We start from the raw sequence: 12876 nt of genomic DNA on the forward strand, positions 1-12876 counted from the left end.
GGAATTGTAAAGTGCTAACCCACAGAAAATTAGAAGATCAATGTTAAATGTATAAAACCCATCATCCAAATCTAAATGGCAAACTTCTCCCATCCATTTGAATAAAATTGGCCTGCTACAATTAAGGTTAATTTTGCATGCAAAAAGTAGCAAAGAGCATCACTTAATCATCTTCCAAGCCTTGAAGTAAAATCCTTAATGATTCAATTTAAAGACTGGCACCTCAGGTACTGGAAAACAATCTGGAGCCTCTGTTTTTCTACTAGTGATCTTCCAAAACCCTCACTTTCTAGTGTTAATGGTAATTTTTACACAAGATTCTTTCTGATATCACTATGTTTTTTATAAACAGAAAAAACCCTACTCGAAATATTTTATACTGAAAATAGAGTCAGTGGGACCACACTGGCATATATTAAATAGTTATTTAAAAGCACAGAAGGGGCCTGATAAATCATAAATACTGAGGTAAATTTTTAAAAATCACTGTTTCTAATCAGGTAAATTTTGTCTTGAATTTGACTGATAATCTGAACTACTGAGAACTTAATTTAGATGAACGTTGAAATATTATCTTCCTATTTTTAGTATTTGCCAGAATTTGTTTAATGTTCGAACTGAACTTTACCACAAATTATTTCTCTCCTTTACTTTCTTTGCTGATTGCTGCTATTCCACTTTGTATTATAAAAATGCTTCATAAGAATGATAAAATTTATAGCAAACTGTGAATTAGTAGACCAGAGCTAAAGGAAAAATTCTTTTTGTTTCAATCTTTGTTATTAAAATATTCCTAAATGTGTGAGCACACTTACATTTCAGTGCTTACTTACGTCAGCTGTTAAAATGCTTTATACATAACTAATTCAATCATTACAGCAGCTTTATAAAGTAGAAACCATTATTATTTTCATTTTATAGATGAGGAGACTGAGGCACAGAGAAATTATACAGCCAGCGATCTGGAGCCAATTTTCAGTTTACTAAATATCTTCTATCAACTTAATTTTTGTGTGTGATTAGTCCTTCTATCCAAAAGGTACACAGCAGATTCCTCCTGACCAGTGCTTCCTAAACTGTTTCTCTACTTCATTTAAGTCTCAATGATCTAAACTGACCTATAGTTGATAACCTTTAAATTCTTAAATCTTTTAGTGTGAAATGGATAACACTAATTGAGCTACACTATCTAGTTAAACAAAATATAAAGAGTGTTAAGTATTTCTCATTAGGATAAAAATCAACTCAATCACACGAAAGGGAATTTTACATGCAATGCATATACAATTGGTGTTTGGCAATTTTAATGTACTTGAGCTTTCAAACAGTGTCATGTTTCAAAGAGGAAAAAGATAATGACTTGGTTGAGTAGAAAGGCCAAACCTTGGACTGGATACTGATATGCATGTACTGACACCTTAGGAAGTCGGGAAAGACACTCTGCTCTTTTTCTGCATCTGTTTATGGGCACTGAGAGCAGACTTTTTACTTTTAAGCAAATTTTACCTGCATCATATATAGAAAAAAGAGATGAAAATTACATAGAAACTGGAGTTATAATATAATACTTCGATTTTTATTCATATTCAAACCCATACATTTAAATAAAAAAAAAAACCCAAAACCTCTAAACACTGAAATCAGAAAATTACCTTGAATGTAGCTCTGTGCTGCCATTATTATATTTGCTTCCTCTTTCCCAGACACCAAAGTCAGGAACACGGTAAACTCTTTCTACACAAAATACAAGGTTTTGAATAAAAGAGACCTAAAAGAAAAGAAGTGAAACATAAGTACATGTGCCATAACAGGACCCTTAAACATTAATAAGAACAATTAGGTATCTGAAATAATTACATATTTGAAAATTTGGATTTGAAATCCAAATATACACTTGCCAACCAAGGCTTTTTTAATATGCTGAAATTCTTACGATTATTAACATTACTGTGAATACTCTGGTACGCCTGGTTTTTCTCATATAAATCCTAAAGTGAAAACCTAACATGACACAGTACAGAAGTAAAATTTAAATCCTGCCAATGCTCCAACTATATTTCTCCAATGATGTACCTATTACTGTTCATGAGGGCTTTGCACCTTAAGAATTAAGAAAAATATACAGCACTATTTTATAGTAGATGATAATATCTGGAATCTAAAATGTCAAATGTTAAGTAAGTCTAAAACTTTGGAGATAAAAAGGTATTTCTCAGTTCTGAAATGAGACTGTCTCGCATTAGCTCTACCTAGCATCCTGAGTCTATTACTCCTGGACTCTAATCTTCCTCTTGCCTTTTCTGTAGTACAGGTACCCACTTTCTATAAACTCGAAGCTTACAGTTAGATGGGCTCCAACCAGTGGGTCAGGAGCCACAGCTTCCATGCAAATATTTCAGACATTTGATGAAATTTACACTTTCAATAGTTACTATAGAAAGCAAAGGTTATGATCAGTTCTTATTTAATAAAAGTTTGTTCATTATAATAAAGACAATACCTTATGTGGGCTACTGGTCCTGATTACAGGGTTTTTAATTTAGTCATCTTGTTTGGTTCAATATCACAAACCAAATATTATGCATCTTGCCTAATATTCATCTCAACAGCCCTCTGAAGTGGCAAATAGATATTTCCCACCTCCACCCTACCACACATAATTAATATAATGTATATACCTGTAAGAATGACACAATAATAACACAAAGAAAATAATAGACTAGAAACTTTGAGAAATTACACAAAGAGAGAAAACAGTAGGAAAGACCTAGTTGAGAAATCAGAGAAGTAACCACAGCTTTTTAAAATGATTCTTCCTTGTTCTCTAGGGTCAATGGAAAGTCTCTAAGCCCAGAGTCAACAAACTCATTGATCAAGAGTTGACCAGGAAGCAGCCTACCCAGTTTCTCTCACAAACGATGAATAGCTGCTGCAGCTGAATCCCTGACCTCTCCAATCTCAGTCCCAGCAGAGAGATATCCGCCCCTCAGAGCCAAGAATAGCTTGCACATTTCAGTGAAGGAAAAGCCAAGGAGGGTGTTGGGGCCTCACATAAATAGAACAGAGCATTCACTCCAGGTTTTCACAAAACATCCCACAATTTCTCTACCCAAGAGTGCAGAAGGACATACCTACAGTAAACTTTTTTTTTTTTAACTTTAAATATTGGTGAGGGTCTCCTAAATTTGCCTAACTTCTTGCTACCTTGCCTATTTCCCTAAGGAAAACCTGCCTATATTAAAAACCCTGGTCTACTTTCATAAAACCTGGTGTCTTCAGCTTTTCCATGGTCTTTGGAGTTTCATAGACTCTGTAACACTTACAGGAAATACTTTATACTTGTCAGGTCTCCAAGTTAAAAGCTTTGAAACCATCTATATCCTTCTTCCTCTTATGACAAACCTCTGAAATATACAGTCCATACACTTGCCTCTTCCCCTATTACAAGGACTTCAGGACCAGGGCGAGGCACAAGGAAGGCAGTCTGCACAGACTGTGTGAATGATGTAACAGGTGGCTGGAAAGGCATTTTTGGCTAATGACCCCTGTAAGGAAAACTAAACTACCATTTATATCCAGTTCTGCAACTAAGGAGTTTGGAAATTATCATTCTACTCCATCCTAACAAGTAAAAAGCCTTTTAACTCCTCCTAGACTACCTTCCTTCTTTTTCTGGAGAAGATGGGGGGAGGGGGAAAATTTCTCATTAATGATTTAATTTCATCCAACATCATGCATTTCTAAGTGGGTGAAAAAAATTGGAAGTAAAACAAACCCTCAGATGTTACAATTGGGTGTGACCCTCGAAAGCTCAACTCCACCTGACAAAATCATATTCCTTAGTATTTAATTTCTCACTTTAGAGAAAACTTAGTTTTTCCTCCTCTTGGGGGCAAAAACAACAAAAACATTAAGAAACACTGGAATAGGTCTATTTTGTTTTCCTATTTTAAGTCAGTTTCAGTTAACTATATTAGTTTGTGAGGGCTGCCATAACAAAATACCAGAGACTGGGTGGTTTAAACAACAGAAATTTTCCCAGAGCTCTGAAGGCCAGATCAAGGTGTCTGGCTTCTTCTAAGGCCTCTCTCCTTGGCTGGCAGGTGGGCCACCCTCTTGCTGCTTTGTCCTCACACGGTTGTCCCTCTGTTCATGCCTGCCCCAAGTATCTGCTTGTATATCTAAATTTCCTCCTCTTATAAGGAAATCAGTCAGACTGCATTAAGGGACTCATTTAAACTTTCCCCTTTGAAGACCCTATTTCCATATAAAATCACATTTTGAGGTACTGGGGGTTAGGATTTCAACAGATAAATTGGGAGGTCAGGGAACAGGGGAGTGGAACACAGCTCAGTTTACAACATATTGCCATATAATTTCTTATGGTATATTCTCTCTCTTTAAATGCCTACTCATTTGTAGTTATATTTGCCTTTTCATTCCTAATATTATTTGTTTAAGTGTTCCTTTTCTGCTCAGCAAATTTTGTAAGAGGTTAAACTATTACCCTTAAAAAAATACAGTTGGTTTTGCCAATAGTATTTATTCTAACTTTATATTTTATACCATTATTTCTATTTTTATCTTTATTACTTTCTTCCACCTACTTGCTTCGTGTTTACTATTCTATTCTTTTTCTGACTTTAAAAATAGGATACTTACCTTGCTAATTTTCTATCAAAACTCTTTTCTAATATGTGCATTCAAGGCTAAAAATTGCCTACCATCACCACTTTGGCTATATTCCATGAGTACTGGCGTGTAGTACTTTCATTGTCATTTTATGGTATTTCTCAATTTCTATACTCATCTTCAAAATCATAAAATAGAAGTGTACACTTTCACCTGCTAATAATAGGATATTCAGTGGGAATTTTTACCTACTGACTTCTAAATTCAGTGTGGTCAGAGAACATAGCCACTGATTCTTTGATATTGACTTAGTCTTTGTAGAGATTTACTGCAATTAATTATGCTACTCAAATAATCTATATCATACCTTTTATTTTTTGTCTCCTTGGTTTATCACTTTCAAAGAGAAATGCATTAAAAATCTCCTATCCCATTAAACTTTTGCTTTATATATTTTGAGGACATACTGTTAGGTTTATACAGTACTACTGTAGCTTCCTTCCTAAAGGAGCTGAAATGTTCCTTTAATCATTAAGTAATGTCACTCTTTGTAACTTTACCATAAATATATCTTAAAATATAAAAAATATTTAAAAACCTTAAAAACAAGCTGCTATAAAAAGAAAACCCCCAAATACAGTGGCATTTAAGATATAATTGATTTCTCAAACAGTATGGTTGGTCCATGTATGATAGAGTTTTATTTATTTAATTCGGCCAACTCATTTTTAAAGATTTGGTTAGAGACTTGGTCAGTTCCTCTTTCTAAATAAGGAAGAGGATTAAGTCTTGATGAAGTTCACACCCTAGCCATTACCCTTACTGGGTTCTCACATTCTGTGCCATGAGGTACCCACCCTAATCACTGCAGTACCAGATACCCTGCAAACTGAGGTAGGCCCCTATGCACTGAAGTCCACGTAAGTATTCAAAGTAGCCAATGCACAGGGAGCCTGTAAAACCTAGTTAACCCCACCCTGCTTACCATACATAAGCTGTCCCCTATAGCTGCGGCTTGTTGTTACCCTGTCCTTGGGTACAAATCCCTGGGTAGCCCTACATGGGAGCTTACTCTCATTTACAGCTGTAAACAACAAAGAACTGTGCATTTTATCTAGGTGTCACTGTGTTGTTTACAGCCATCAAAAAAAAATCTTTAAATCGTATAAACACAGGTTGGTGGGGCAGCTTAGTTCCACAATGCCATTTAGGGATCCAGGTTTCTCCCATCACTTGTATAATTTTCCGGTGGGTGGTGGAGGGTAGGAGCAGAGAATTTATTTTTATCTATTCTGCACAAGACTCATGTTTTCCTCATATAATCAGTCATCATTTCTTCAAATACTGTCTTTCCCCAATTCCCTCTATTCCTTTCTTCCTATGAAATATATTTTGGACCTTCTCATTCTATCTTCAGTTACTCTTAAACTCTCATTTATGTTTTCTATCTTTTTACCTCTCTGCCCTACATTCTGGATAATTTCACTAGAACTATCTTCCAGTACATAAATTCCTTCTTCACCAATGCCCAATCTACCTGTTAATATGTCCACTAACCTTTTAGTTGTTCATATTTATTACTTCTAATAAACATATTCGGTTCTTTTTTCATACATTCTTTTTCATTCTTTATTTTGTCTCTACAATATTAATATTTAAGAATTGAACATTTTTATTTTAGAGCTTCTTTCAAATAGCTGTTCTATTATCTAAAATTCTTTTGTTTGCAATTATTTAACTCATTTTCAGCAAACATTTTCATTTGTGGATATGTACCTAAAAATCAATTTTGTCTTTATTTCAGACCCCACATCAGCATATGGTACAGGCTTAGGGTTTCAATTGAGGGTCCCAGACAATAGTAATTTCCTATTCTCTGGGCCAGTGTGCTGAGGTTTTTTTTTGTTTGTTTGTTTTTTTTGTCCTCCTTCCACAGAGAAGACAGTTCTTTATAACTTCATGTATAGGATCACGTGCAACACCTCATCTTAAATGAGCCTAAGGGTTAGTCCCTGGCCCCTAGGATCTATGATACATTGATTGCAAAAAATGGCCTCAATGGTCCAACCTTCTCTTTATGTATTCCATTTGAAATGATTTTACAGTTCTCTCCAACAAGAGATAAGACACATGATTAACTTAAGGCCAGCAAGGGGCCTACTAGATCCATATATAGTGTTATCATTTAGCTATTACACTTTTAAACAAAAAAATCCTAAAATGCAGTGTCTTATAAACAACTTAGGTCCCCTATCAGTCTACACAAGCCTGGGCCAGTTCTGCTGATTATGGACCGGCTCAGCTGATCTTAGCTAAGTTTACTCATTCAGGTTGTGGCTAGTTGGCAGGTTGATAGTCGATTTAGGATGGCATTGGTTGATAAAAGCCATCTCTGCTCCACATGGTCTGTCATCCTTGAGAAAGGAGCTAGGCTTGTTCTCATGGGAAAGTTAGGGATCTGAAAGAACAGATGCATAAGGGGCCTCTTGAGGTCTAGGCTCAGAATTGGTACACCCTCATTTCTGCCACATTCTGCAGGCCAGAGCAAACCATGTGTCTTACCTCTTGTTGGAAAGAACTGTAAAACCACATTTCAAAGGGTGTGCATAAAGAGAAGAGTGGAGAATTGAGGCCATTTTTGCAATCAGTGTACCATAGATCTTACAGGACAAGGGATAGAGTTTTTTAAAAAATCACATTGGAACAACTGAAAAGTAATAGACGTTATTCAATACCGTTAAATATCAAGTAATATAACTTGATTTAAAATGCCCATAAAAGGCCCCTACTAAGTTTTAAGTGAGCCAAGTGAAATTTTCATGACATAGTAAAAAGAAAAATATCAACGTCTTAAGATAGTCCAGTCAGGCAACGTGAGGACACTGAATAACAATAAAGTGATTTCAGAATTGGAAGATAACATCCTGAAAGAACGCTATTCGCAGATCAATTCTGTGAATACTAATTTAGCACCTCATCCTATCATTAATGACTTCATTCCCATGGAAGTTGAGAATCTGCGGCTAATAGTAACAGAATCAAAATGCACTAATTTTACAGAAAAATGGCTAAAGAACAAAAAAGATAACTTGGGTAACTGGAAAGGTTTTTCTGTCACACTATGGCATGAATGGCCCTTTTATGTTTAATTCTTAACAAGAAATATAGGAAGATTATATACCTTAAATATCATTTGATTACAAGGAAAGTGAAGTGCTCAAAATTTCGGTTACTGGTAGAAGTTCCTGCTTTCTTCTTACAGTAATTTGGAATAATTCTGCAAGTTACATTTTGCACTACAATTCAAGAAGGATCACTCCAAATTTGCTTTGTAGCCAAACAGCAATATATTTTTAGTTTGACCAATGTGAAGAAATTCTACTTCATAAGAAGTCATTTTACTGTCCAAATAGAAATATTTCCACAAATGGATACTTTCCAAGGAAGAGATTCCTTATATACAATTCTAAACTGTCACTGTGTACCAGAGTAAAAATTTTTAAAAAACTAATTCAGCCATTCACTAAACTAAAATATTATCATTTCCTAATGAAATAGAAAAAAGACATTGATATATATGACATATGTATGTTTAAATAAACACATTATTATGAATTACAGTATTCTTTTCCTGTAACATGTGGAATTCATTAAAGTGAATTCATATGAAGCAGTGACCATTTTATGCATTTTAAATAATTTGCAATTATTTCAGCAATAAGTGAAGTGACCATTCCAGCTTACTACGTCTCATGAAACTATCATTTAAAAAATTTATCAGCTTTATTTCAGTAACAAGTTAACATTTGGGAGTGTGGCTGATGGTGACAGTATTTGGATAAAGAAGTCTATATCAGTAAACTGTAAGTTTAAGTTTTTTTAATTCCCCAAGTTATAACATTATCTTGAAATGAGAGAATACTGTAATAATAACTAAAAATCCATTTTAGTCTTATTGAACATTGTTTCAATTTCCCCATCTCCCTTAGCTCCTATCAAAACCATACAAGCACCAAAACAAGAAAACAAAATTCAATTCAGAATACTTCAAAGGATGTATATGGAATTCGGAACAAATTTTTATGTATGGGAAACATTTTTATTTAGTTAACAAAACTAGAACAAAATGGTTATTTTTAAAAATTCAGAGACCGTATTACAAAGGAGCTCAAGAGATCGTCTGTAACAACTATATCTTTCCAGATATGTCAATTTCTAGCATCTATTGTAAATCACTTAAATTAATAAGGTCTTCAAGGCCCGATTTCTCTAGTACTAAGAAAATGGAATCCTCTCCAGTGTCTATAAATCCAACTCAGATGATAGCAGCCCAAATTAGGTGCAATACTGCAAAAAATACTTAACCACTGAGTAATAATTTGCATTTAATTCCTTCAGTAACAAATCACAACCAAGACGCCTCTTAAATAACATATGTAATATGGTCTGACTTATGTGTACAAGTATCACCAACAAGGGAACAATGAACTGCCATCTGAGGTATGGGGAATATAAAAATTTCAAGAGAAAGAGTATGTGATAGGCGTGTCATGGAGGAAACAGAATGACAGCAACGATTAGAAATGAATTTGACGACTCAACTGGTCTTTTAGAGGATAATCTCACAACAGGTCAAAATTCTGTCTATTTTAAAATATCTATCTATACACATACACATTGGTGTGTAAATGGTTAGCTTAGGAGGCATAAATTAAATCTCTTATGAAACATCACCACCAATACAAAAAGTGAGGTAAAATAAGATTTCTTTTATCAAGAAAAGCTGAGTGGTGGGGTGAGGGGAAAGGATTAATGGAGTATCTCAAAGAAAGTAATTTCCTAATTCAATACACTGTAAATGACAGGCAACGAAAGCAAACAACCATGTGCAATAAATAAGGTAGCCATTAGCCTCATGTGGCTGACTGCCACGTAGCTAGTCCAAACTGCAATGAACTTTCAGCGTAAAGTACATACCAATTTTGCAGACTTAGCACAAAATAAAGAACATAAAATATCTCCTAAATAATCTCTTCTACTTATTCCATGTTAAAATTAGAATACCATAAATATACTACATTAAATAAAATATATTATTGAAACTAATTTCACCTACTGTTTTTAATATGGCTACTGAAAAATTTTAATTGCATATGTGGCTCACATTATATTTCGACTGGACAGCACAAGTATAGAGGCTGGAAAAAGAAACACACGCTTTCCCCACCTGCCTGCTCAGCAGGAGGTGGCCTTACAACAGCTCTGACCAATAAGGCATAGTAGAGGTGTGGGGAGCTTCAGGAAGGCTTTTGATGTTTCTGATTAAAATGGGCTACTTATGATGACAAGTAGCTAATACACCACTTTTATCAGCCTTCTCCCTTCTTTTTGCTTTGATGTCAGTAGTTAGAGCAGCCATTTTGAGACGATGAAAAAAAGAAACTAACAGACCAAGAAGCTAACTCTCTCCAGCACTGCATTGTACGAGCACGTTTTCAGTGAAGCCCCTGTAGCAATGCCAACAGATACAGGATGAATTAGTCTAACATTTCGTAATGAACTATAACTATAGAAGGGCTAGGATGAAAGATAAATTCCAGTTATTCATGTGACAAGCTTTATTAAAGGTGACAACCTTAAATTTATTCAGTAACAGCCATATATCCAACAAAAATTACAAAAGTGTTTCCACATAATTACTTGAGAGTTTTCTGTTAGTTTTTTGAAAAGTCAAAGATACTACTTTGGACATAAGTAAAAATTCACTGATTGTGGAATCAATGAAGTGACAAGCAATCTCAAGGTAAATACCTGAATTCTAAGAATATACTGTTCAAAAATGGGCATAAATATTCAGCAAAACATCATTTATAATAGTATTACTATTATAAAAGAAACATGATGTCCAAGCAAAGGCTTGGCTTGGAACAAGTGTTTGCTAAACACTTGAGGATGAATGGATAGTAGGCAATCAGTTGCATATTTCTGGTACAGAATCTCAGAAAGCCATTAAACATGCTGTTACCCAGACGTTTAAATGTGACAAAATGGTTGCATAATGGTCAACTTTTTTTTAAATTGAAGTATAATTGATTACATCATTATATAACTTTCAGGATGACAAAGTATTTTTTTAAATGCAGTTAAAAAACACATTAAGACTCCTAGGTTAGCCAACCTTATAGAAAGACTAAATTGCAGGATAAAAGGCTGTTGGGTGGGGGTCAGGGGTATAAACAGAAAGTAAAACTAAAAATAACTAGAAATGGAAATTCAAATCAAAATGGCAAAGACCTCAAAAAACCCAGTCATCCCTAAAAGCAACGCAAATACAGATAAAAGTTATGAAAATCAACTTTAAGAGATCTGGAAATTAAACAAGAGATTGCAACAATGCAAGGAGCATTTAATCAAGAAAAATGACTGAAGTCTCAGTTAAGTAGAGAAAGCTTTGGAATGTATTAAATTGCCTTATTTCTTACCCCCTTCTCCCCTGCTCTGTTGCAGCCTCATAGTAGTCATGAAAATTAGACTAAAAGCCATTGGAAAGGACAAAACAGGTTTGGAACTTCCCCCAAATCACCATCTTAGCGAGTTGTCTGAAAAATACTTTTTGAACTGTCTGACAGTTTCTTACAATGTGTACAATGCACACAGCCTTTTCCCGAGTCATTTACTGAAAACAATCAATGGCAACTATTTAATACTGCAGCTGTCTAAAAAATTTCTTTTTAAAAGATGAGGAATGAGATGTACATAGGGTGCTTTGAAAATCTCCAACATATTCCTGGGAAGCCAGAAGGCTAGGTACAATTGTAGAGTTGTATCCACAACTGACACACATAATCTTAAACCCGTGGCTGAACTTGAGGCTCTGCAAAAGCAGGAAGTGAAGGGGAAAGGAGAGTTACATACTACCTGTGAGAACTTTCATGTGACAGCCCAAAATATACAGAGATAACCTTGGGAAAGGCTAGGAGACTTATTCATTCAAAACATTTAAGTATATTATTGTCCAATCACTAACTAAATTGAGTTAACACATCAATGACCACATACGACAACACAAAATTTACAGAAATTTTCAGGGAAGACACTAAACAAATAACACAAGCACAACATTGACAACACCACACCTTAGAGAAGGGGGATATGACTTCTAGAGTTGACAGATTATTTTAAGTGTGCATTTTAACAACAACAACAAAAATGAGACATGTAAAGAAATAAAAATTATGGCTCATACATCTGAATAAAAAAAATCGATAGAAACTGTCCTTGATAAAACCTAGACATTGGACTTGTACCTTAGATCACCTATGTTAAATATGCCCAAAGAGCTCCAGGAAAGCATGTATAAAGAACTAAAGATGAGAATAACAATTCACCAAACACTGAGAGTCAATAAAGAGATACAAATTATAATAAGGAACTGAAATAAATATCTGAGTTGAAAAAGGCAGTAACTATATTCAACAGGTACACTAAAATCACTGCAAGTTCTTCTCCAGTCACCATGCAATAAAATTATAAATCAATTACAGAGGAAAATTAGGGAAATTAGCCAATATATGAAAATGAAACAATACACTGCTAAATAACCAGTGGGTCAAAGAAGACATCACAAGGAAAATTAGCAAATACATTAAGATGAATGAATATAAAACCATAATGTAACAAAAATAATAGGATGCAGTTGAGCAGGCTGTAGAGAGAAATTTATAACTACAAATGCCTAAGTTTGAAAAGCACCATTTTCTCAAATTAATAATCTAAACTTCTACCTTAAGAAACTTGAAAAATAAGAGCAAAATAAACCCATACAAAGCAGAAGGAGATAATAAAGACTACAGAGGAAATAAAACAGAGAACAAAAAATAGTAGAGAAAATCAATGAAATCAAAAGTTGATTCTTTGCAAACATCAATAAAACTGATAAATTGACCAAGAAAAGAAGGAGCTATGATTCCAATTACTAAAATAAAGAATGAAAGAGAATTCAACACCCATTTATGATAAAAACTCTCACCAAAGTGGGTATAGAGGGAACATATCTCAACATAATAAAAGCTATATATGACAAACCTACAGCCAGTACAGTACTCAATGGTGAAAAACTCAAAAGCTTCCCACTAAAATCTGTGACAAGACAAGGCTGCCACTATCACCACTCCTATTCAACATAGTCTTGGAAGTCCTAGCCACAGCAATCAGGCAAAAGGGAGAAATAAAAGGGACCCAAAT

At 34.5% G+C, this 12876-nt stretch overlaps 1 protein-coding gene across 4 annotated transcripts in view; it reads right to left on the reverse strand.

Annotated features, from left to right (window-relative positions):
- PHKB (phosphorylase kinase regulatory subunit beta) overlaps positions 1 to 12876 on the reverse strand; it is a 164428-nt gene that overhangs the window by 101507 nt on the left and 50045 nt on the right. For all 4 annotated transcript variants that reach the window (XM_031458514.2, XM_031458512.2, XM_031458513.2 and 1 more), the window contains one exon: positions 1653 to 1768. In XM_031458514.2, the coding sequence (XP_031314374.2) occupies positions 1653 to 1768 (116 nt within the window). The remainder of the gene's footprint in view (positions 1 to 1652; positions 1769 to 12876) is intronic.

The sequence above is a fragment of the Camelus dromedarius genome, chromosome 9, assembly GCF_036321535.1.
Source record: "Camelus dromedarius isolate mCamDro1 chromosome 9, mCamDro1.pat, whole genome shotgun sequence".
NCBI lineage: Eukaryota > Metazoa > Chordata > Mammalia > Artiodactyla > Camelidae > Camelus > Camelus dromedarius.